The 24,783-nt window shown below is 37.6% G+C and overlaps 1 protein-coding gene across 3 annotated transcripts in view; it reads left to right on the top strand.

The window, feature by feature from the left end:
* The window catches only part of GSK3B (glycogen synthase kinase 3 beta), a 225,783-nt gene that overhangs the window by 167,455 nt on the left and 33,545 nt on the right, over positions 1 to 24,783 (top strand). For all 3 annotated transcript variants that reach the window (XM_028504613.2, XM_028504612.2, XM_036018141.1), the window contains one exon: positions 19,091 to 19,186. In XM_028504613.2, coding sequence (XP_028360414.1) covers positions 19,091 to 19,186 — 96 coding nt within the window. The remainder of the gene's footprint in view (positions 1 to 19,090; positions 19,187 to 24,783) is intronic.

The raw sequence follows: 24,783 nt of genomic DNA, 5'->3' as shown, positions 1-24,783 counted from the left end.
GCTTCCACTTTTTGTGTCTTCTTCAGTTTTTTTGTTCAGTGTCTTATAATTATCTGAGTACATGTTCTTTCCATCCTTGGTTAAATTTATTTCTAAGTCTATTATTCTTTTTGAAGCAATTATGAATGGGATTATTTTCTTAATTTCACTCTCTGATAGTTCATTATTGGCATATAAAAATGCAACTGATTTCTGAATATTAACTTTGTATCCTGCTAATTTCCTGAATTCACTTGTCAGTTCTGGTAGTTTCTTGGTGGACTCTTTAGGGTTCTGTATGTACTGTATCATACCATCTGCGAAAAATGATGGTTTTAATCTTCCTTTCCAATTTGAAAGCTTTTTTTCTTCTTCTTGTCTAATTGTTCTGGCTAGGACTTCCAGTACAGTGTTGAATAGGAGAAGTTAAAGCAGACATCCCTGTGACATCCCTGTTTTGTTCCCAATCTTAAGGGGAAGTCTTGTAAGTTTTTACCTGTTGAGTATGATGCTGACAGTGGGTTTTTCAAATATGGCCTTTATGATGTTTAGACATGTTCCCTCTATTCCCACTTTGCTGGGAGTTACCATAATTGGGTACTGGATTTTATCAATGCTTTTTCTGCATCTATCGGTATGATCATGTCGTGTGTTTTTTACTCTTCATTTTGACTATGTGGTGAATCACATTATTTGATTTGTGAATGTTGTACCAACCTTGCATCCCCAGAATAAATCCCACTTGTTCTTGTTGTCCTCTCTTGATGAGTCTGGTTAAAGGTTTGTCGATCTTGTTTATCTTTTCAAAGAACCATCTCTTAGATTTATTATCTTTTATATTGCTTTTTTTTTAGACTCTTTCATTTATTTCTGCTCTTATTTTTATTATCTCCTTCCTTCTGCTCACTTTGGGCTTGTTTGTTTGTTTGTTTGTTTTTGTTTTCCCAAGTCCCATCAACTGTAAAGTTAGATTGTTTATTTGAGCTTTTCTTTTTTCTTGATATAGTCCTGAAATGCTATATATTTCCCTCTTGGGACTGCTTTTCCTGTGTCCCTGCATATTTTGGGCTGTTGTGTTTTCATTTTCATTTGTTTCAGAGTATCTGTGATTTCTTCTTGATCTCACTGTTGGCCTATCCATTGCTCAATAACATGTTATTTAGCTTCCATATCTTTGTATATTTTTTCAGTTTTCTTCTTGTGATTGATTTCTGGTTTCATAGCGTTATGGTCACAGAAGATGCTTGATATGATTTCAACCTTCTTAAATTTACTGATACTTGTTTTGTGTCTATATGTGGTCTGTCCTAGAAAATGTTCCTTGTGCACTTGAAAAGAATATATATTCTGATGGTTTGGGTGTGAAATGCTCTGTAGATCGCAGTTAAGTCCATTTGATCTAGTGTGTCATTTAAGGCTACGGTCCTCTTACTGATTTTCTGTTTGGAAGATCTGTCCATTGGAGTCATCGGGGTGTTAAAAGTCTCTACTATGACTGTGTTTATGTCACTCTCTCCCTTTATGTCCATTAATATTTGCTTTACATATTTAAGTGCTCATATGTTGGGTGCATAAGTGTTTACGAGGTTTATATCCTCATGTTGAATTGTTCCCTTCATCATTAAAGAGAACAATGATTGTGTCCTTCTTCCCATACCGTATCCTTGGTTTTAAAGTCTATTTTGTTAGATATAAGTATTGCTACCCCAGGTTTTTTTTCTTTACATTTGTATGAACTATCTTTTTCCTTCCTTTTACTTTTACTACATGTGAATCTTTCATTCTGAGGTGGATCTCTTGGAGAGAACATATATATGGATCTTATTTTCTTATCCTATCAGCTACCCTGTATCTTTTGATTTAAGTTTCTTCTCCTCCTCCCCCACCCTCCCCCTTCCTCTCCTCCTTCTCCCCCTCCTTCTCCCCCTCCTCCTTCTTCTTCATCCTTTAATACCTGTTGCAATACTAGTTGGTGGTAACAAACTCTCTCAGCTTTTTCCTGTTTGGGAAGCTTTTATTTCCCCTCAGTTTTAAATGATAGCCTTCGTTTTAGGGGTTGGGTTTCATCATCTTGTATATTTCATGCTAATCCCTTGTGTCCTGAAATGCTTCTGTTGAGAAATCAGGTAACAGTCTTATGGTAGCTTCTTTGTAGGTAACAAACAGCTTTTTTCATGTGGCTTTTTCCTCCTTGGGTTTAAGCTTTGCTATTAATTAAGTATGATGTTTTATTGTCCTCTTTTGGTCCATCTTATTTGAGACTCTCTGCACTTCCTGTACTTGTGTATCTTTTCCTTCACCAGGTTAGGGAAGTTTCAGTCATTATTTCTTCAAATAGGTTTTTGATCCTTTGCACACTTTCTTCTCCTGGTATGCCTATGATATGGATGTTGTTACACTTCATTTTGTCCTAAAGGTCCCTTAAATTCTCATACTTTAATTTTTTTTTCCTTTTTGCTGCTCTGCCTGGGTGTTATTTTCTACTATGTCTTCCAAATTACTGATTTGTTCCTCTGCCTCATCTAACCTACTGTTTATTCCTCCCAGTCTGTTATTTACTTCAGATATTCTCTATTTCCAACCATTTTTAATGGTTTCTATGACTTTTTCATGCTGTTGAGCATCCTTATAATCATTACGGTAAACTATACCGGATAAATGGCTTGCCTTCATTTCACTTAGCTCTTCTTCTGGAGATTTTTCTTGTTCTTTTATTTGGGGACTTTTTTTTTGTCATCCTATTTTGGCTGCCTCTTTGTGTTTGTTTCTATATATTAGGTAGATCTGCAAACACTGGTTCAAACCTATGTCAGATGCTGCTTAAGTCTGGTTCTGGGAAACCTGTTTGGATCTCTCAGCGATCCACAGCTTGTGGCTTCCTCTGCTTATCCTGGGTATATAGAAATAACCAATTAGCGTACCAAGGCTCGCTTTTATAGAACTAAGCCTGGTGGAGAGTCAGGTAATGTCTCAAAGCTCCCAGAGGTCTGCCCCTACCTGCAGACTTTCTGTTACTCTTAATCACTGAACTTGCCTTAAGCTATACATCTCATCAGCCAAGCTTAAACTCCAGACATGTTGGGGGAAGAATTCCTGCGGAGGGGCTGTTGCTTCCCTCCAGGCTGATGCAGGGTGGTAGGGAAAAAAGTGCAATAGAAGGATGGCTTCTGCAGTATGGGGAATGACTCAGGATGGGATTCTGGTTGCTGACTTTTCAGCTCTTTCCCTAGAGCCACCAACCCCAGACTCTTCTCTCACCTCTCTCAGCACTCTCATCTACTTTTCCCTCCCTTTACAGGAGTCCAGGAAGCGACTACAAGCTAAATTTTGTGTGTTGGCCCTTTAAGGGGCTCACTGTCTCTATAGCTGTATCTCACTGGCAGACAGAAACTCAGCTCCTTTTCACAGCCAGATGTTATTTGGGTTCCTTTCTCAGTTCTGATGCTCTAGGTGCTTTTTTTTTTAAGTTCATTAATTGTCTGTCTTCTGTCATACCTATCTGCTGTTAGACAGCATTTGGTGAAATTTGCATTTCACATAAACAGCATATTTCAACTGCACAATTACTATTTGGTTTATTTTCTTATGTTCTCTTTCTCATTATCAGTGTTTTAAAGTCCTTCTTCTATAATTCTGTCACCTTTTATCATTTTGGGATCCGTGTCTGTTGACTTGATTTTTTTTCCCTCTTGTTTCTGAATCATGTTTCCCTTCTTTAAAGAATATTTTGTATGTCTCTTTTGTAGTTGTTTATACCTGGAGGGCAATTCTAGTATCAGTTACTTTATAACACCTGGAAGCAGAAGTCCATGCTAGTCCTTTTTTAAAATATATATTTTTTTTTTATTGATTATACTATTACAGCTGTCCCATTTTTTATCTCCCCTTTATTACCCTCCTCGTTGTACCCTCCCTCCCACCAGCATTCCCCACTCCCCTTAGTTCATGTCCCTGGGCCGTACATGTAAGTTCTTTGGCTTCTCCGTTTCCTATACTATCCTTAACTCCCCCTATTTTGTACCTACCATTTATGCTTCTTATTCCCTGTACTCTTCCCCCTCCCCACTGAACCTTCCATGTGATCTCCATTTCTGATTCTGTTCCTTTTCTAGTTGTTTGGTTAGTTGGTTTTTGTTCTTGTTTTTTTTTTTTAGGTTCAGTTGTTAGTTGTGTTTGTTGTCATTTTACTGTTCGTAGTTTCGATCTTTTTCTTAGATAAGTCCCTTTAGCATTTCATACAATATGGGCTTGGTCATGATGAATTCCTAGAGCTTGACCTTATCCAGGAAGCACTTTATCTGCCCTTCCATTCTAAATGATAGCTTTGCTGGATAGAGTAATCTTGGATGTAGATCCTGCCTTTCATGACTTCAGATGCTTCTTTGCAACCCCTTCTTTCCTGCAAGGTTTCATTTGTGAAATCAGCTGATAGCTGTGGGAACTCCTTTGTAAATAACGGTCTCCTTTTCTCTGTTGCTTTTAAGATTCTCTCTCTTTAATCTTGGCTGATGTAATTATGCTGTGCCTTGGTGTGTGCTTCCTTGGGTCCAACTTCTTTGGAACTCTCTGAGCTTCCTGGACTTCCTGGAAGTCTAGTTCTCCAGATTGGGGAAATTTTCTTTCATTGTTTTGTCCAATAAGTTTTCAATGTCTTGCTCTTCCTCTTCTCTTTCTAGCACCCTTATGATTCGGATGTTGGAACTTTTCATGTTGTCCCAGAGGTTCCTAAGCCTGTCCTCATTTTTTTTTTTTTTTGAATGGTTGTTTCTTCATTCTGTTCCAGATGAATGTTCATTTCTTCCTTCTGGTCCAAACTGTTGATTTGAGTCCCAGTTTCCTTCCCTTCACTGTTGGTTCCCTGTACATTTTCCTTTATTTCACCTTGCTTAGCCTTCACTTTTTCTTCCATTTTCTGACCATACTCAACCAATTCTGTGAGCATCCTGATTACCAGTGTTTTGAACTGTGCCTCTGATAGGTTGGCTATCTCTTCATCACTTAGTTGTGTTTTTTTTCTGGAGCTTTCATCTGTTCTTTCATTTGGGTGATTTTTTTTTGTTTTGGCACACCTGTGACGTAGTAAAGGGTGGGGCCTTAGGTATTCACTAGGGCAGGGCCATACCTAAGGTGGTCACTTGGCTGTGATGTGGCACCCTCTCTGGGGGAGGGTTCCAAGAGGGAACAATGCTGCCTTCTCTGCTCTTGGCCAGTTTTCAGTTACTTCCTCCGCTACCCGCAATCAAATTGGGCCCTTCTGATGCTGATTCTCAGGTGAGTGGTTTTGTGTATATTCTAGGACCCTGTGGGTCTCTCCAGTGAACTGTCCTGTGAGGCTGGGAGTTTTCCCCGCCTCCTCAACCCCCACAGGAGTTTTCAGTCAGAGGCTTTGAGGCTTTATTTCCCCACACTGGAACCCTGGGTTGCATAGTCTTCTCACTCCCCAGTTGTTCTTCCCAGTTTATCCACACACAAATGTGGGACCGCCACCTCGCCCGCCCTGGTCCTTCAGCCACCACCTTGCCATAAGTCCTTTCCACCCTGGCTGCCTATTTCCACGTGTCCAGTATGGATTAATGTTTCTTCTTTAACTCCTTGGTTGTCAGACTTCCTTACGGTTCGATTTTATGGCAGTTCTGGTTGTTTTGTTTTTAAATTTGTTTGGTTGTGAGATGCAGCACAGTATATCCACCTACATCTCCTTCTTGACCAGAAGTTCTATCATCTTTTCTTTTTTTTGATAATACACATCTTACATGTCATTCTTAATTTATTGACCTACTGATGCAAAGTTGTACAGAATTGCACTACTTTATATAAGGCTTTTGTTTACATTTGACCACCTGAAAGCAGTTAGAGCTCCCTGATAGATCATACGTATACCCAAAGCAATTCACCAGCAATATTTTCTGCAACTTAGGCCTTGCTATTAATTTTTTTTGGAATAACATTTCTTATAATATGCACATTCATAGTACTTGTCCACCATTTACATTCCAACCAAAATTGTACACATGTGAAACAGTCACTAACAGACAAAAATACTAAACTTGTGTGTTTGGTAATGCAAATATACCTAAGCATGATTAAGCATGGGTTTTACTTTTTTTTTAGAGAGAGAGGGAAGGGAGGGAGGGAGGGGGAGAGAGAGAGAGAGAAACATCAATGTGCGATTGCTGGGGGGTCGTGGTTTGATTTCTTGACTGGGAATCGAACCTGCGACACTTTGGTTCGCAGCCCTCACTCATTCCACTGAGCTACGCCAGCCAGGGCTTGGATTTTACTTTTTAAAAAATTTGTATTATAACGTTATGGTCTTACATATTTGTAATATCCTGCACAACTCAAAAGGATTTAAGTTTTATTTTATGGCATAATCAGTGAATTTCAAGAAAGTGATTTTTTTTTAACTTTTAAAAAATATTTTTGTTTCTTCCCCTAATATTGGGTAGACCATTTTAGGGAGTTTGTTATACATGCATTTGAACCCCATATTTACCACTGACATACTGTAACTTTAAGGAGCCTGTTTTTCTCAGTCAATTCTAGGTTTCTGTTAAATGTAAAATTGGATAATAGAATGTCTACACTGTTTAAATGAGAAAAGAAAATTGGTATGCATAGCACAGAGCTTTGACATAATGGATGCCCAATAAATATTTCTTCTCATTGTCCTCCTCTCTACCTCTCTAATGTACCTTTTGAAAGGAGAATTTAGTATAAAGTGTCTTCACTTACTCATTTCAGATGGTTATGGTCTGTTTGTTCTTCTCATGACTGATCTCACCATTGTTAGAAAGAAGGTCTCTATGGCACCTTCTGGGCTTTATTTTATCTGGGCTCATTGTGTCATAAGATACCCCCCTCTCTGCCCTTTATGTGCTCCCTTCCCTTGTCCTCCATAGCATCATTGTCTGTGGGACCTCTTCCAGTTTCTTGGACATCTGTCTCAGCCTTCTTTTTCAATTTTCTTTTTTCTATATATCTGTTTCCTGTAGGTCCCCCGCCCCCGATCTTTAGCACTCTTCTCCTTCACATGCTTTGCCCTTTATACATTGCCACAGCCAGCTAGCACCTGTACATCCAGAACTACCTAAGTTGTTTTTTCTAGCCCGAACCTCTAATCTAGATGATATGCCCAAAATCCACCACTTGGTGGAGGACTTCTCTAGGATTTTCTTGAATGTCTTAGGTATTATTTTGTCTTCCAGCTCTATTCCTTCATGTTTAATAATATCAATATTTTTTCACAGCTACCAAATTAGAAACTGAAATTGTTTGTCTTTCAACTAAGTCCAGTAAACAGATTCTTTGATATCTGTTTAGTATCTCCTAAAATTGGTTGGTCACTAATGAGATTTATTTTACAGTCAAACCTCTTCTCAAAGTTTCCCATCTTAAACAGTTCAGTTCTTCACCAGATGGTTCACAGAAAAAAATGTCACAGTTGGGTATCTACCCAACAACCCTTTCATGTTGATACTGTATTTCTAATGGGAAAAAATTTATTTGATTTTTGAACAACTTTCTTTTCAAAAAGCTTTCGAATAAGCTAAGTTCGATAACCAAATTTCAACAGTGTATCCTAGCTGTTCCTCTGATTAGTTCTGATCTCTGAAAAGCTCCTTCTGGGCCTGTTTTTCTGATGTTTGAGAAGGTTTAAAGTAGGTCAGAGGTTTGCCACTATGGCCCAAGGGAATATATATAGTCAGCTGCCTATTTGTGTAAATAAATTTTGATCATGGCAGTTTTGTGCTATAGTGGCAGAGTTAAGTAGTAGTATAAAAAGGCTTTGTAGGCCACAAAGCCTAAAGTAATTACTCTCTGGCACTTTACAGAAAAAGTTTGCTGGGCCACTGGACCAGAGGATCTCCCTGTAATTTTTATCTCTATTCCCCAGCCTAGGAACAAACTTGTTTTAAAATTAAAAAATTAGAAGGGAAAGGATAGAAGAACTGATTACAGTAATTGAATATTTAGCCAGAGATATTAAACATACAACACACTATAACACTGGAATCTCAGCTTCCCCATCTTATAGCCATAGTAATTCAAAAACAAAGGAATAAAAACCTCTAAGCTACTTTGTGGTGACAGGTTAATTCATTTATTTAAATTTCTTCTAAATAATTGATAGTGAATAGATCGGTGATTTTATTTATCATTTAGTAATTAAGCTTCTAAGTCACAAATATTCATGTTTTAAAAATGAGGAACAGTTAAACTCTGACCACATATTATTAGAAGTATAAACAACAAAGTTTTTTCATTATATTTTATTGATTATACTATTACAGCTATCCCATTATTCCACCTTAGCCTCATCAATCCAGCACCCCTATTACCTCATACAATCCCCACACCATTGTCCATGCCCATGTGTCATGCATATATATTCTTTGCCTACTCCATTTCCTATACTGTACTTCCCCATGGTTATTCTGCAACTACCTATTTGTACTTCTTAATCCCCTCACTTCATCACCCCTTCCCCCATACCACCCCTCCCACCTGGCAACTATCAAAACCCTCTCCATATCCATGATTCTGTCTCTGTTCTTTTTGTTTGTTTAGTTTGTTTTTTAGATTCAATTGTTGATAGATGTGTATTTGTTGCCATTTTATTGGTCATAGTGTTAGTCTTCTTCTCTATCTTAAATAGGTCCCTTTAACATTTCATATAATAATGGTTTGGTAATGCTGAACTCCTTAGTTTTTTTCCTATCTGGGAAGCTCTTTATCTGCCCTTCAATTGTATATGATACCTTCACTGAATAGAACAATTTTAACTGTAGGTCTCTGCTTTTCATGGCTTTGAATATTTCTTGTCAGTCCCTTACCTGCAACATTTATTTTGAAAAATCAGCTGACAGTCTTCTGGAAACTCCCCTATAATTAACTCATTGCTTTTTTCTGCTTTTAAGATTCTCTGTCTTTAATCTTTGGCATTTTAATTATGATGTGTCTTCTTGTAGGCCTCTTTACATCCATCTTGTTTGGAACTCTTGGCTTCCTGGCCTTGCTTGTCTATTTTCTTCTCCAAATTAGAGAAGTTTTCTTTCATGATATCTCTTCTCTTTTTGGCACCCCTATGATGCAAATGAATGTTGGACCTCTTGAAGTTGTCCCAGCGGCTCCTTACAGTATCCTCATTTTATTGGAATCTTTTTTCTTCTTACTATTCTCATTGTTTTTTTGCTTCCTTATATTCCTTATCATTACTTTGATCTTAGCTTCATTCACTCTACTGTTGATTCCTTGTAAAGTGTTCTTTATTTCAGTCATTGCATCCATCATTTCTGACTGGATTTTTTTTTTATGTTATTGAGATAACTCACTAAGTTCCTTCAGCATCCTTATAACCAGTGTTTTGAACTCTTCATCTGATAGATTGCTTATCTCCCTTTTGTTTAGTTCTTTTTCTGGAGTTTTGATCTGTTCTTTCAATTGGGCCATGTTTCTCTTTTTTGTCTTCTCATATTGGCAGCCTCCCTGTGTTTGTTTCTGTGTATTAAGTGGAGCTGCCATGACTCCCAGTCTTGAGAGTGTGACCTAATGTAGTACGTGTCCTATAGGGCCCAGGGGCACAGCCTCCCCTATCACCCAAGCTAGATACTCCAGGTATACCCTTTGTATGGGCTGAGTACACCCCTCTCTTGTAGTTGAGCCATGGTTGCTGTTGGCAGGTCAATGGAAGGGATTTACTCAAGCTGGTCAGCTCCACTGACTGGCTATGACCACTCACCACCAACCTCCACCCTCTGGGGGGGATCTGCTGTACTGGTGCAAGGTGGTGGTACTCCGAAGTGGTCTATAGCTCTCCATTGAGTGTGCGGTGTCTGGGGTTTCCTGGATGGTACCTTCCAAGGTCAGCCCCCACCTGTGTTCTGCCTATGTTCTACCCAGCATTAGCTACAAAGCAATCTGAGATGGCTGCTACTTGTGCTGGTTTGGGAGGTTCCCAGGTGAATCCAAGCTGTAATCCAAGGCTTGCTGTTGCTATTGCTGGGCCTGGGGCCAATTAGCAAGAGGTACAGGGGCTTGAGGGGCCTCCTGATGCCAGCTGTTGATTGTTTGGGAGGATTTGGAAAGGTGTGAAGCATGAGCCCAGATAAACCATTACTATAGAAAAGCCACTGTTATCAGCTTGGGTGGCCTGTAATTTGGGTGGGGCAAACTATGTAAGCCAGGTTGGCCTCAGTTCATTTTTCTGTCTGGGAGAAGGCTGTCTCCACAGCTTTTACCCTGATGCCAGACACTTCACTTCTCCCCATATGCTACTGATGTCTTTCAAGCTGCTACACCAGTGCTATATAGCTCAGAAGGAATAAGTCTGTGGGTACGTGTGGGCCCTTTAAGAGGAACTTAAAGGGAACTTAAAGGAGCTTGGGAATCCAGTAGTTTCTTACACCAACTCAGTCTCCACTGGTTTGTACAGCCAGAAGTTGTGGGGGCTTTCTGACACTGGAACCCTGGGCTGGGGGCCTGGTGTTGGGCTGGGACCCCTCACTCCCAAGACATCCATCCCAAATTTTTATCTACCACATTTGGTTATGGGACCATCCCATTCCATGTCTCCACATCTTGCAACAGTCTGGATGGATGTGGTTTCTTTCGTTTCTTCTTGTCATACTTATATCATTATTCATCAAAGTTGATTATTTCCCATTGTGATAAAAAGATTTTCCACATGTATGCACTGGTATATATTGAAAGATAGTTCTAAGCGTGTAAAAATGCTTAGATAATAATCATAGAGCTCCCATGTATTATAAAAACTCTTGGCAAAGTGGGAATAAATGAACTTCATTGTAATTAAAGGGCATATATGACAAATCCAGAACCAATACCTTACTTAGAAGTCAGAAACTAAAAGCATTTATCTTACAGTCAAGAACAAGACAGGGATGTCCATTTTTACCACTTGTACTTAACATAGTGCTGGGAGTCCTAGCCACAGCATCAGACAAATAGTAGAATAAAAGGCATCCAAATTGGAAAGGAAGAAATAAAATTGCCATTGCTTGCAGATGACATAGTATTTATATAGAGAACCCTACAGATTCCACCAAAAAAACTGCTGGATCTGATCAATGGATTCAGTGAAGTAGCAGGATACAAAATATTCAGAAATCAGTTGCATTTTAGTACACCAATAATGAACTGTCAGAAAGGGAAACTAAGACAACAATCCCATTTGCAGTTGCATAAAAAAAAAAATAGGAATAAGTTTAGCCAAGAACATAAAAGACCTATATTGGGAAAATTATAAGGTGCTGAAGAAAGAAATTAAGACACAAGTAAATGGAAGCATATACCATACCATCTTCATGGATAGGAGGAATTAACATCTTTAAAATGTTCACACTACCCAAAGCAATCTATAGATTTCAACACAATTTTTTTCAAGATACTAATGGCAAAATTCACAGAACTAGAACAGATATTCCAAAAAGTAATGTGAAATCATAAAAAACTCTTCATAGCTGCAGCATCTTGATAAAGCAGAACAAAGTTTGAGAAATCATGTTACCTGATACCAAACTGTACTACAGGGCCATAATAAAGAGCATGGTATAGGCATAAAAAGACATTGTAGATCAGTGGAGCAGAATAGAGAGCCAGGATATAAACCCACACCTTTATAGTCAATTGACATTTAACAAAGGAGGCAAAGCATATAATGGGATAAGGATAGTCTATTCAATAAATGGCATTGGGAGTATAGAACAGATAAGTACCAAAAAAAAAAAAAAAGCTAGACCACCAACTTACCCCATACACAAGAATTAATGCAAAATGGATTAAAGACTTAAATTTTAGACTGGACCCTGGCTGGTGTAGCTCAGTGGATTGAGCGCAGGTTGCAAACCAAAGCATCGCAGGTTTGATTCCCAGTCAGGGCACATGCCTGGGTTGTAGGCCACAGCCCCCAGCAACCGCACATTGACGTTTCTCTCTCCCTCCCTCCCTCCCTCCCTCCCTCTCTCCCTCTCTCCCTCCCTCCCTCTCTCTCTCCCTCCCTCTCTCTCTCCCTCCCTCTCTCTTTCCCTCCCTTCCCTCTCTAAAAATAAATAAATAAAATCTTTTAAATTTCAGACCTGAAACCATAATAATCCTAGAAGAAAACAGTAAAATCTTGGACATTTATAATAGTATTTTTTTTCTGAAATACAAAGTATCAACAAAACAAAAAGACAAGTAACTGCATAGGATAATATACTCAACAATACATCTGATAAGGGTTTAATATCCAAAATTTAAAATGAACTTACAAAACTCAACACCAAAAACAATTCAATTAAAAAGATGTATAAAGGACCTGAATAGACGCTTCTCCAGTGGGGACATACAGATAACCAATAGATATATGAAAAGGTGCTCAACATCACTAATCATCAAAGTAATGCAAATAAAATGATAATGAGGTACCACCTCACACCTGTCAGAATGGCCGTCACCAATAAGTGAAACAAGCGTTGGTGAAGATTGGATAAAAGGGAACCCTTGCGCACCTTCGGTGGGGATGCAGATTGGTGCAGTCACTGTGGAAAGCAGTACAGAGTTACCTCAGAAAATTTAAAATGAAGCTGTCTTATGACCCAGTGATTCCAGTTCTAGAAGTTTATTCAAAGAAACCTAAAACACTAATTTGAGATAATATGCACACCCCTTTGTTCATTACAGTGCTGTTTACAGTAGCCAAGATTTGATGAGTGGATAAAAATCTTTGTTATATTTATACAATGGAATACTACTTAGCCATAAAAGAGAAAGAAATATTACCTTTTGCAATAGCTTGGATTGACCTGGAGTATTGTGCTAAGTGAAATAAACCAATCAGAGAAAGACAAGTACCATATGATTCCATTTATATGTGCAATCTCATGAACAAAATAAACTAACAAACAGAAACATTTATAGAGACATAACTGACTGACAACTGGCAGAAGGGAGGGTGTTTGTAGGGGCTGGGTGAAAAAGTAAAGGCATTAAGCAAAAATAAAAACAAACTCGTAGACATTGACCACAGTATGGTGATTACCAGAGGGAAAGGAGATGGAGGAAGGTAGAAGAGGGTGATGGGAGGAAGGATAAATAGTGATGAAAGGAAACTTATTGGAGTAGACACACAATACAATATACAGTTACTGTATTATAGAATTTTACACCTGAAGTTTATATAATGTTATTAATCATTGTTACCCTAATCAATAAAATTATAAAATAACTTGATATTTAGAAAAATAGTAATAGTATATGGAAACTAACACCTTGTGAAGAATTAACTTTTTTGATCATTCATTTATCTTCCAGCATTTTTTTTCTTTTGCTCACTTTGGCCTTTGTTCTTCTTTTGAAGTTTATTTAAATACAAAATTGGGTTATTTGAAGTTTTTCTCATTTCTTGAGATAGTCCTAAAATGCTGTGAATTTTTGTCTGACTGCTTTTGCTCTGTCCCATTGATTCTGGGTTGTTGTGTTCTCATTTTCATTTGCTTCATGGTATCTTTTGATTGCTTCCTTGATCTATCAACCCACTTATTGTTAGTAACGGGTTTTTTATGTTCCATGTCTTCATGTGTTTTTCAATTTTTTTCTTTTGATTGATTTCTAGTTCCATAGCATTGTAGTCAGAAAAGATGCTTGATATAAATTCAATCTTCTTAAATTTATTTATACTTGTTTTGTGTCCTGACACATTGTCTATCCTAGAAAATGTTTCATGTGTACTTGAAAAGAATGTATATTTTGCTGCTTTGGAATGAAATGTTCTGAACATAGTTCTAATCTAGTATGTAACTTAAGGCCACTATTTCCTTGTTGAATTTTCTGTCTGAAAGATCTATCCATTGATGTCAGTGTTGAAATCCCCTACTGTAGCTGTGTTCCTCTTCATCTCTCCCTTCATCCATCAATATTTGCTTTACATACTTAGGTACTACTATCTTAGGTGCAAAATGTTTGCAAGGTTTATATCCTCTTGTTGGATTGCTCCCTTTATCATTATGTTGTATCCTTCTCTGTCTCTTAGTATACCCTTGGTTTTAAATTGTTTTGTCTGATACAAGTTTTGCTACCCCAGCTTTTTTTGTATTTTCATTTGCAAGAAATATGTTTTCCATCCCTTTACTTGTAGTCTGTGTGCAGTTTTTGTTCTGAGTTGGGCCTCTTGTAGATAATATATAAGGTCTTTCCAGAAAAAGTCCAGCCATTGTTAATATAGTGAAAATGGTTTGCATGATACCAGTGTAACCTGACAGCCAAGGAGAGTGGACTGGAATGTGCATGTGTGCACAATGATGACTTCACTGTACTAGTCAGTAGGGACAGTAGATGCCATTGAGTGAATATGTGTACTATGTGGCCTTCGCATTCAAAATGACTGAGTAAAACAATAAATCTGCATCAAATTTAGCGTTAAGCTTGAATATTCCTCCACAGAAGCTACTCAGATGATTCAGAAGGCCGCAGCTATAGATAATCACTCGTGCACTGTGTCTCGTGCAGAGTTTTTTGGCAAGACAGCAAATCATGCAGGTGACTCGGCTACCCTATAGCCCAGATTTGGTTCCCTACGACTTCTGGCTTTTCCCAAAACCAAAGTCATCTTTGAAAGTGAAGAGATTTCAGACTTGATGAGACTCAGGAAAATACTATGGGGCAGCTGATGGTGGTTGGGAGAACTGTGTGAGGTCCCAAGTGCCTACTTTGAAGAGGATTGAGGTATCATTGTCCTGTGTACAATGTTTCTTGAATCTTGTCTTTTCTTCAATAAACATCTCTATTTTTTTATATTACATGGCTGGACACTTTCTGGACAGACCTCATATATATGGGTCTTATTTTCTTATCCATTCAGCTACCCTGTATCTTTTGATTGGAGCACTTAAACCATTTACATCTAAATCAATTAATAGTAGGTATTGCCATTTTTTTTTTATATAATAATGTTCTTCTGTTTGTCTTCTTAAAGCAAGCTCTTTAATGATGTATCTTGTACTACTGGTTTGGTGGTAATGAACTTTTTAAATTTTTTGTCTTGGAAGCTCTTTATTTCTTTTTCAGTTTTAAATGATAACCTTGCTGGGTAAAGTAGTCTTAGTTTAAGTTTGCTTTTCTTCACCTTGATTATTTCATGCCAATCCCTTCTGACCTGAAATATTTCTGCTGAAAAATCAGCTGTCAGTATTATGGAGGCTTTCTCTTACTGCTTTTAAGATTCTCTCTTTGCCCCTGGCTGGTGTGGCTCAGTTGATTGAGCACTGGCCTGCCGACCAAAAGGTTGCTAGGGTGCATGCCTGGGTTGCAGGCCAGGTCTCCAGTTGGGAACATGAAAGAGGTAACCAATTGCTGTTTCTCTCATACATCGTGTTTCCCCTCCCGCCCCCACCCCCCAAAAATAAAATCGTTTAAAAAAAAAAGATTTTCTATTTGTCTTTAACCTTTACCATTTTAGTTACAAAGTGTCTTGTGTTATTGTGTGGCTTCATCTGTTTGGTACTCTCTGCACCCCTCCTGTATTTGTTGTCTTTTTTCTTCACCAGGTTACGGAAGTCTTCAGTCATTTCTTCAGATAAGTTCTTGATCTTTTGCTCTCTTCTCTTGGTACCCCTATGATATGGATGTTGTTATTCTTCATGTTGTCTCTTAAACTATGCTTATTTTATCTTTCTCCTTTTTGCTGCTTTGATTTCATGTTTCTATGTTCTACCTTGTCTTTAAATTGCTGATTTGGTACTCTGCTTCATCCAACCTGCTGTTTATTGCTTCTAATATAGTCTTCATTTCCATTATTTTATTCATTTCTGAGTGGTTCTTTTTTATGGCTCCTATATCCCTGTTTATGCTTGCTGTTGTAGTTCTCACTAAGTTCCTTGTACTTGTCACTAAGTTCCCTGGGTATCCTTATAACCATTTTTCTGAACTCTGTATATGATAAATTGTTTGCCACTTCATTTAGCTCTTTTTCTGGAGGTGTCTTCTGTTCTTTTATTTAGGTCATGTTTCTTTGTCTCCTCATTTTGGCTCCCTCTTTGTGTTTGTTTTTATCTATTAGGTAGATGGGCTATGACTCCCAGTTAGTAACGTGGCCTTATATAATAGGTGTCCCATGGGAGCCAGTGACACTGGGTGCTCTGGGAATGTGGGCTCTCATTTTGTAATTGAGTCTTGACTTTAGTTGGCCATTTGTGTGTGGTATCGCCCCTCTGACTGATCCTGAGGCTCAACACCACTGTGTACGAGCTGCTGTGCAGGTGCTGAGCACACACAAAGTGGAATTCACCTCAGCAGGTCTGGTGCCTGCTGAGATCTCCCTTTGTATATGTCACTTGTGAATCTAATTAGATCCTTCTTTGATGATGTCTGAAGCTGGCCACTGGTTATTTTGATCCTGGGGCCTCTTGGGAAGGACTCTGGTGAGACCAATCCAACACTACCTGTGACTGGCTCTGAGCAGCCTGTTTGGAGCTTTAAACTGGTACACAGTTTTGGGCTGCCTCTTCTGGGCTACTATGTGAATGGGAAAGACCAAGCTGCACAACAAAACCTACTTTTACCAGCAGTAGGCCCAGTAGCAGGTCAGCAAAAGTCTCAAGACACCCTGAGATTGGCCTCTGCTTCCCTCTGCCTGTTAGGCTCAGTCACTGAAAAATCCTCTGGTGGTACTCCAGTTGAGTGAAGTAGGTTCTCAGTAAGTTACCAGGTAGGGGCAAACAGTATTTAACAAATTGATACAGGTTCAGTCTTGATGCCATTGCTGGGTTTGAAGCCACTTAGCAAATGTCCCAGGGTAAACCAAGTCTAGCTGCCCCCTGCTGGTTGCTCACACACCTCTGTGGTGGGGCAGAGTCTCAGGTTCATCAGGGTAAGGCCAGCAGTGTGTATCAGGACCAAACAGACCATGATTTGGCTATGTGAAGAGAGCGCTCTTCTCTGGTTTTGCATGCAAGGTAAAATGTCCCCCATCTTAGAGCCATACATACAACTTAGTCTGTCCCAGATTCTGCCCAGAGCCAGATCTTAGCCGGTTGGGGTCGCCAGAGTTGGGAGGGTGAGGCTAGTAGATCTCTGGTGAAGGGGAGGTGCCAGTCAGGCATAGGGGATGGTGGGTTGAGTAGTCCCTGATCCAGAGGCACAGAACTCAGTTTGTCCCAGATTCTGCCCAGCCCTCAACAGGGTGGTGCCATGGGAGTCGGGAGGTTGAGGCTTCTGGGAGTTGGGAGACTGGAGCTAGTTGATCTCCTGTGTAGGAGAGGCACCAGTCAGGTTCATGAGAAAATGGGGGGAATGGCCTCTTCCCCAAAATCACACAACTCAGTCACTGAAACCTACCCTCTGTGTCTGCCCAGATCTCTATACACCTACCTGACCAGGCATTTGACTCCTCAGCAGGGCTCAAGCTCAGTAGTATGGGGTGACAGAGTCCAGAGGGTGAGGCTATTGCATTCCCCCAGACTAATGTTATATAGAGGGATATGCAGTATGGGAGAGTAACTCAGCCCAGGGGTCCTAGCACCTGTTCCTTTATTTTCTCTCTCCAGAGCCACAAACCACAAGTCTCTTCTCACCCAACTCTAGTCTGTTCCACCCTCTTTCTGACAGAGCCCAGAGTGAGTGGCTGCAGCTGAGATTTTCTGTGTTGGCTCCTTAAGAGGGCACCTGTGTCTCTAGCAGAGCCCTACCTCTCCCTGGCAGATAGAATCCAGGCTGATTTTCCCAGCCAGATGTTATATGTATGCCTCTTCCCAGCTCTGGTATTCTGAGCTGGGGAGCCACTAGGGTTGAGACCCCATGCTTCTCAGATGGAAGTCCCACAGCTTAGATATCCCTTCAGAATCTCAACCCCTCCGCCCCATGGGAGCGGGACTGGCACTTTCTGCAACTCCAACCTTCCTACTGGTCTCTATGTGGTTTCTTCTGTAAATCCTTGGTTATAAGACTTCCCATCAGCTAATCAGGTTGATTGTTCTGTAATTAGTTGTAATTGGAGTTTGGTCCTGGGAGGAATTGAGTGCAGTTTTCACCTATGCTGCCATCCTCTTGGATCATCATCTTTTTTTTTTTTAATTATGAGTCCTTGTATATTCTAGGTAGAAGTCCTTTGCAGAATATGTTTTACAGATAACTTTCCCTCAGTCTGTAGCTTGAGTTTTGTTTTCTTAAAGAGTGTCTTTTGAAGAACATTTTTTTAAGATTTTGATTAAAGCCTGAAAGTTTTAATGAAGTCTAAAGAATTAGAAGCAACAACAAAAATATTGAATCTCTTACTTTGCTCTGATTATTCACTGGTTGCCACCACAAATGAAGTATGTATCATTAGTATTCCACTCCTTTCTGTGCAACTCTCCTTAAACTGTAAATGGCTTAATATTTTATTTCAACAAACTTATTTTGTCCTAGGCCCTAGAGTTATAAAGATGAGTAATAGGTGTCCTTTTTCTTCAGAGTGCTTATTTTTAGCATTTAATGTTTCTTTCCATCATCTGTCTTGTGCAACCAGATCCATATACTTTCCTTTGTTCAATGCCTGCTGAAGCTCTAGAGGCGATAAAGTGCTCATTATATTTTTATCTTGTTTTGTAGCTGTACTTTTTCCACATAGAAATATGAAGTTCATCATATAGGAAATTCCTTATTATTTTGTATCCTCCATATAATTATAGTGTAGTTTCTTATATACAAGGGACAATCACTAAGTATTCAATGACTGACTGGAATTATTGATGACCATGTTTGAGTATGGTTCTCCTGATTAATTTACTGATAATAAAAGTTTTAACTGTACTTTACTAAATGAATGAAAGGTATTCTCAGTTCAAATGCCAACATTTCAATCGATTGATTTTTACTTGAATATTTTTAGTGTTTTTTTTTTTACAACCCTGATATAACATTATTATTATTATGGTAAAAGTCTGTGTAAGGTAGTATAGCATGGTTTGGTAGTCAGGCAAAAGTTAAATGTCACAAAAGTCTGCTCTATTTAATGAGTTTTTTATATTTTATAATTCTGGGATTCCTTTTTCAATGAAACCAATACATCAAAACATAAATACTGTATTTGTAAGTATATAGAAAAACATGACAATAATTAGCTTTCTCTGTCTAGGTCCTGGGGACACCAACAAGGGAGCAAATTAGAGAAATGAACCCAAACTACACAGAATTCAAATTTCCTCAAATTAAGGCACACCCTTGGACTAAGGTGAGTCAAATAGAGATTTTATAAAAGCACATTAACCGATAGTTAACCAAAACTTGGGTTTTTCATTGTTATTAAAAGCAAACTATTTTGAGACTAGAGATAGCCACCCATAAAGATAGTTAAGTGGTTGTACTTCAGTGTTTCATTGGCTGTATGTAGTTTTGTCCTCACTGATTTCCTATAAATAGTTTTCTAGCCTGGGTTTTTATTTGTAGGGTGAAGATATTAAAATACAGAGTTTTATTAAGATCAAAATTCATATTTAAACTTTGACTACTTAAAATTCAGAAGTTAATTTCTTTACATAGTTAAAGGTGTTTGTTAGTTCAGTATCATACAGCATACGAAAACATACATTTCATATATTTACTTCTTTAAATGTTAATATATAGACCTTATTATAGATGATAATGGTATGTTTTTCTTCTCTTGTTTACTATACTATTGATGTTTTGGGAGCAGTAATAAAAAGCAGATATGATCTTGCTAGGAGTATACATTAAAAGCAATTGATATGTTAACAGCATGTCACTAGCCATTGGGAAGTCTAGCCTTGACATTAAATGGAACCAATTCTAAGAGCATAAGTACTAATTTACCAGAAAACTTTTTATTTTCACTTTGACATGTAATTGAAATTATTTTAAAAGAGATTTTATTTTAAAAGGTTTTTTTCATCTCAGTTTGATTTATGAGATGAATATGCAGAGAGGGGGGAAAAACCTCTATAGGGTTTATAGCTAGAATGACTTCCCAGCTTCCTCATTTTACCAATTCAGAACTCTGGCCAAAGATACAAAGTGACTTATTCAAGGTCACATGGGTGGCTGTTACAAAGCCAGTAAATGTCTATTTATGTGCAGGCATGCGTGTTTATTGGCAGGTTGTTTAAACACTGGTTTATGTGCCATGTAACCCCCCCTCCCCGCTTATATTACATATATATTTTTGTGAGTTAGAGATGTTCAACTTTTTAATGTGTATTTCAAGCAGAGATGTTCTGTATTTAAAAACGTATGTATAACAATTTGTTTCGAGCGTTGGTAAGTTCATTTAATTAGTTTCAAATATTTTATAATGAGATGAAGTAATTTAATGCTATAGTTGATATAATTTACATTCACAGATTGAAAGTGTTTCTCTTTCTAAATTGTATAATAATTCTAATTACTTTCCTTAAAGTTCTCATAATTGTATTATCTCTCTTCATTTCAAAAATCCTCGTATTACTAATTATCTATATGTTATTTAGAATCAAAGACTTCAATAGTATTTTAGTGCCAGAACTATAAGCTTTAGCTTTCGCTGACCAAGATGTTGCCCTTTCCCTCCTTACTAACTTGATATAACAAACACTAAATATTCTAACATGAACCATTCCTTGGTTTTTGTACTTAAAGTATATTTTAAATCTGGGTCAGAAGATATTTAGGGTCTCTCACCTGGCTCTAAACTCACAGAATCCCAGGTTATTTATTTAGATTTAGAGGGTGAGTTCAATCCAGTGAAATTATTCCAAGTTAAAGTGCTTATAAGTGGTTTGTACTGTACTTTGGTTTCAGCCATGTTGAAGAAAACAAAGAGAATCTGTCTGTTGAGTAAATACAGGGACATATTCCAAAATGCTAATAGTAGTTTAGCTAAGAAGAGTGTGGGTGAATTTTTCTTTGTTCTGCATTTTCATATATTCTTCAATAAGCATGATATTTTTATGAAGAAAGTTCTCATCTAAGTATTCAGATGTTACTCTTAATACAGGATTTCTAAGCAATATAATACTGAAATTGAGGTTATGAAATCTTATTTTTCAGTCCTGTCCTCATTTTTTTTTTAATCAAGGCTGCCACCAATGTTAGTATTTGTCATATTCTGCACTTTTTCCCCTGGATTATATCTTTTCAATTCAAGTAGTAGCCAGGATGGAATGTGAAGAATGACTGGTTCTAATTAAAATGCAGCCAACAGAAGCCTTTGTATGCTTTACACTTTCCTTTGCTCTTGTGGGTTCCTAATGTTTCTGTATCTTACAGTAATGTTTTTCAAATTTGAATAATCTAAATAAAGCCCTTTTATTTACTTTTGTTTCTATTCCCTCACCTATTTTGTCTGTTCAAACTACTGTGAACTCTTCATTTATGTAGTGTGTAGTGTGCCTTGACATAATTTGGTTTCACTTGGTACAAATGCATTTATTATGTAATAAGGATACTTATGTTAATTTCTCATTAGCGCACACAACTAGGTTGGTGTTACCATGGTTGTAAACACAAAACCAAGTTCAGACACAGAAATTTCATGATACTACTCTGTCTTCTGGATGAATCTAGACGATCTAGTGTATACTTAAATTGATTTTAAAAAATTGGTTATTATAATATGAAAATTTCACCTCTAGCCTTCATTATGATAGTGGACACCAACTTAAGAAAAGCTCTCTTATGCTAGGCAGCCATGGAGTTATTATTATTCTTTTAATACATTAATGTTACCTACAGAGAAGAGCTTCTTGCCCTTAGAGGGTGCTAAACAGCTTGGAAACAAAAGCTGCTTTGCCTTTATTTTGCGGTCTTCTGTTAAAATACACTTTAGCTCCATTTCCTGAAGCTGTGTGCATCCTGGTTTCCTGTGCTTCAGTGTAGTATGGCTGTATCACCAGGATTCAGAGCTGATGTTCTCAAAAAGTAGGTCAACTTAATGATCAAGAGAGAAAAGTGCCTTATATGGAAACACTAAGGTGAGGGATTCAGATATGTTGGAAAGATAACAAACAAAAGAACAAGACCATGACATGATCCCAGTGGTGGTGTACAGCAGGAATCTTAAGAATTTAGAAATCCAACAAGTTGCCCTTGAGTATTACTTAATAGCCAGAGCAACCTAATTCATTGATAAAGTATTTATGGTTTAAGTACGGAATAGGAAGGAAAATAGGTGCTAGTGTTTTGAAACAAGGACCATTCTTGGGAATGGAGGTGAGAAAGGTGAAGACCTCTGCATTGGTGTATGCTGTACACATCAAAGAATAAAAGCCAGATCAGAAGCAAAAGGAAGTGATAGGAAAGTAGATTGAGATTTAAGAGATGGAAATTATTTGAAAGAAAACAGGGAACCTAAATTCTGCATTTGAAACATGGAGGTGTGGTTAAATGATAGTCTATTAGGAATGAAGTGAGGATCTAGTTTAAGCACTGCTTCTACTCTTTGTGCTTCAGGTTTTTTCTTTTGTTAAGGTAAGGTAACAGCTGCTTTGTGTTTTTTCTCTGAGTTTGAAAATATAGTTAAAGTATGCATATTAAGGATTATTTCATTTTAGCTCTTAATAATGTGAAGATTCTGCCTCCAATATAATTCTGTAATTTGTCCTCTCTATTTCCACTGCCCTGACTTTATGTTAATTGTTAAAACAACCTATCTCCTAACCAGTTCTCTCCATCAGTTTCACATTTTCCTTGCTGAAAAAAGTTAGCTTTCTTAAAAGCACTTGTGGTACTGTCACTCCTATTTAAAATTCTTCTCTGATTCCTCATTGCCTTTAGGAAACTTTGACATAATATACATATAATGACAAGAGTGATCATATGTTCCAATTTATGCTTATCCAGTGTAATTATTAATTGCATGCCCCTTCACTCAAGTGTCTCAGTTGGGGTGACAAGTGTACATTTATTCTGTTGCTAATCATTTCTGCCTTTTCTTTCAAAAAAAAAATGAAATATTTAGTTCTTGTCCTATTCCTAACCTTCCCTGAAGCATCAAGTTGATAGAACCCAGTCTGTTTCCCAATTTCTTCAGTTCCTCTACCCTTAAATGCCTGTATATAGTTAGGCAGTACATTTAAAAATTAATATTTAGGGTAGGTTAGGAATTTCTAATAAGGTTATATTGTAATAATAGTTTTTCCCTCGTTTTAAGTACCCACTTCTGCTAACCCTTTTGTCTAAAGTTATTTAAGACAAGTAGTCTCCCATTTTCCCAGTAGTAGATACTCCTATGGAGTCAGGTAACACAGGTGTTTATATATTATTTCAGATTAATTAAATTCATAAATGATATAACTGTATAGTACAAGAAAGTAGATTAGAATCCCAAGGGTCCTGATCTCTTTCAATTGGATTACGTTACGTTTCCAATTAATTATGTTACATTTCACTTAGTTAATATGTTAGCTTGTAGTTCATTTGAAAGGACCATGCAGTCAATGCTGAATTTTTTGTTCTAATCAAATTTATCTCCTGATTGGACCCCAGAGAAGCCACATTCATTTCTGCCTCTTGCCAGTGTCTTTTTTTTTCACACTTAGAATGTTTTCCTTCTCTACGTACTAAGTTTTAACCTTTTCTTAAGACCTGCAGTCTCCCTTCTCCCGTGAAATATTTTCTGATTGTCTGTGCTCTCCATGATTATTCTTACCACATAATTCCTGAAAATACCTATCAAGACATACCATATATATTATAGCAATTCCTGGTTTCTCTTTCATAATGGTAATAGCAAAATGTACACCAATTACCTAAAAATATTGATAAGTTCTTGGCATACATAGTAGCTTACTTAATAATTAAGTGCCTGTAGGATATGTGGGGCCATAGAACATTCTTGTGAAGTATCCCATAATGCATTATCCACAAAAATCAGTCCTTACATACTTGTTTTCTTAGAACATTATCCACTCATTTCAACATGAATGAATACTGGCATTTCCAACTAGCTAAACAGACTAAGCAGAAAATTGAATTCTGAGGTCATTTCAGCTTTCAAAGAAATCAGACTAGACTGAACAATTGGTATTTATGGTACTTACAATGATACTTATTTTTAAAGACTTCATAGTTTTATAATTTTTTAGCCTTTTTTGAGAAGGATTTTTCACTTAGCTCACCTGTTCCAGCTGTAGTTGAACGCATTATCAAAAATGCCGTTATGAGGCAGGGAGAACACAAAACAAAACTGCCTTCACATGCTTTTTTGCAGGTCCACTTCATCTAGCTCTCTGGTCCCTCTGCCATACTCATTTCACTCTCGTGTATTCCAGAAAGCATAAAACTATATTGGAGATATCTGTTAGAGTCTAAGATTGCCACTTGCCTGTTTTGTTCTATTACTTAGGTGAATCAGTTTCTATATTATTACTTAACCCCCTCTGCCCTGTACATTCTATTATTCATTATCACTTTTCTCATGAATATACTGTGCTCTCTATTGAATTTTCTACTTACATCTTTATTAGTGCTAGAATAAAGTAGTATTTTCACTTTCCTAACATTGTTTCCTGTGTGAGTAGACTACCTCACTTTTCTATTTATACTGGCTAGTCCTCATTTCTTTGCTAGAGGCTAGTCTCACTGGGGTGAGAGGTGGGTAATCCATACATGAAAGGAATATTACAAAAAAAGAAAGAATAAATTTTAATTTATTTGTTCTTTAAAAAATCATATAACCTATGTAACTAGTGTTGTGCTAGATACCATAAAGGATACAAAAGACGTAAAATATATAGTCCTTGCCCTTGAAAAGCTTGCAAGGGGTACGACTGACTCAGTTGAAGCAACTGCTGAATAATATACACTAATATATAACCATATACTTAATTGTATGCC

This window comes from Phyllostomus discolor, chromosome 2, assembly GCF_004126475.2.
Source record: "Phyllostomus discolor isolate MPI-MPIP mPhyDis1 chromosome 2, mPhyDis1.pri.v3, whole genome shotgun sequence".
In the NCBI taxonomy this organism is placed as follows: Eukaryota; Metazoa; Chordata; class Mammalia; order Chiroptera; family Phyllostomidae; genus Phyllostomus; species Phyllostomus discolor.
Note: the sequence above shows the minus strand (reverse complement) of the source record. Positions and strands in the feature narration are given on the sequence as shown.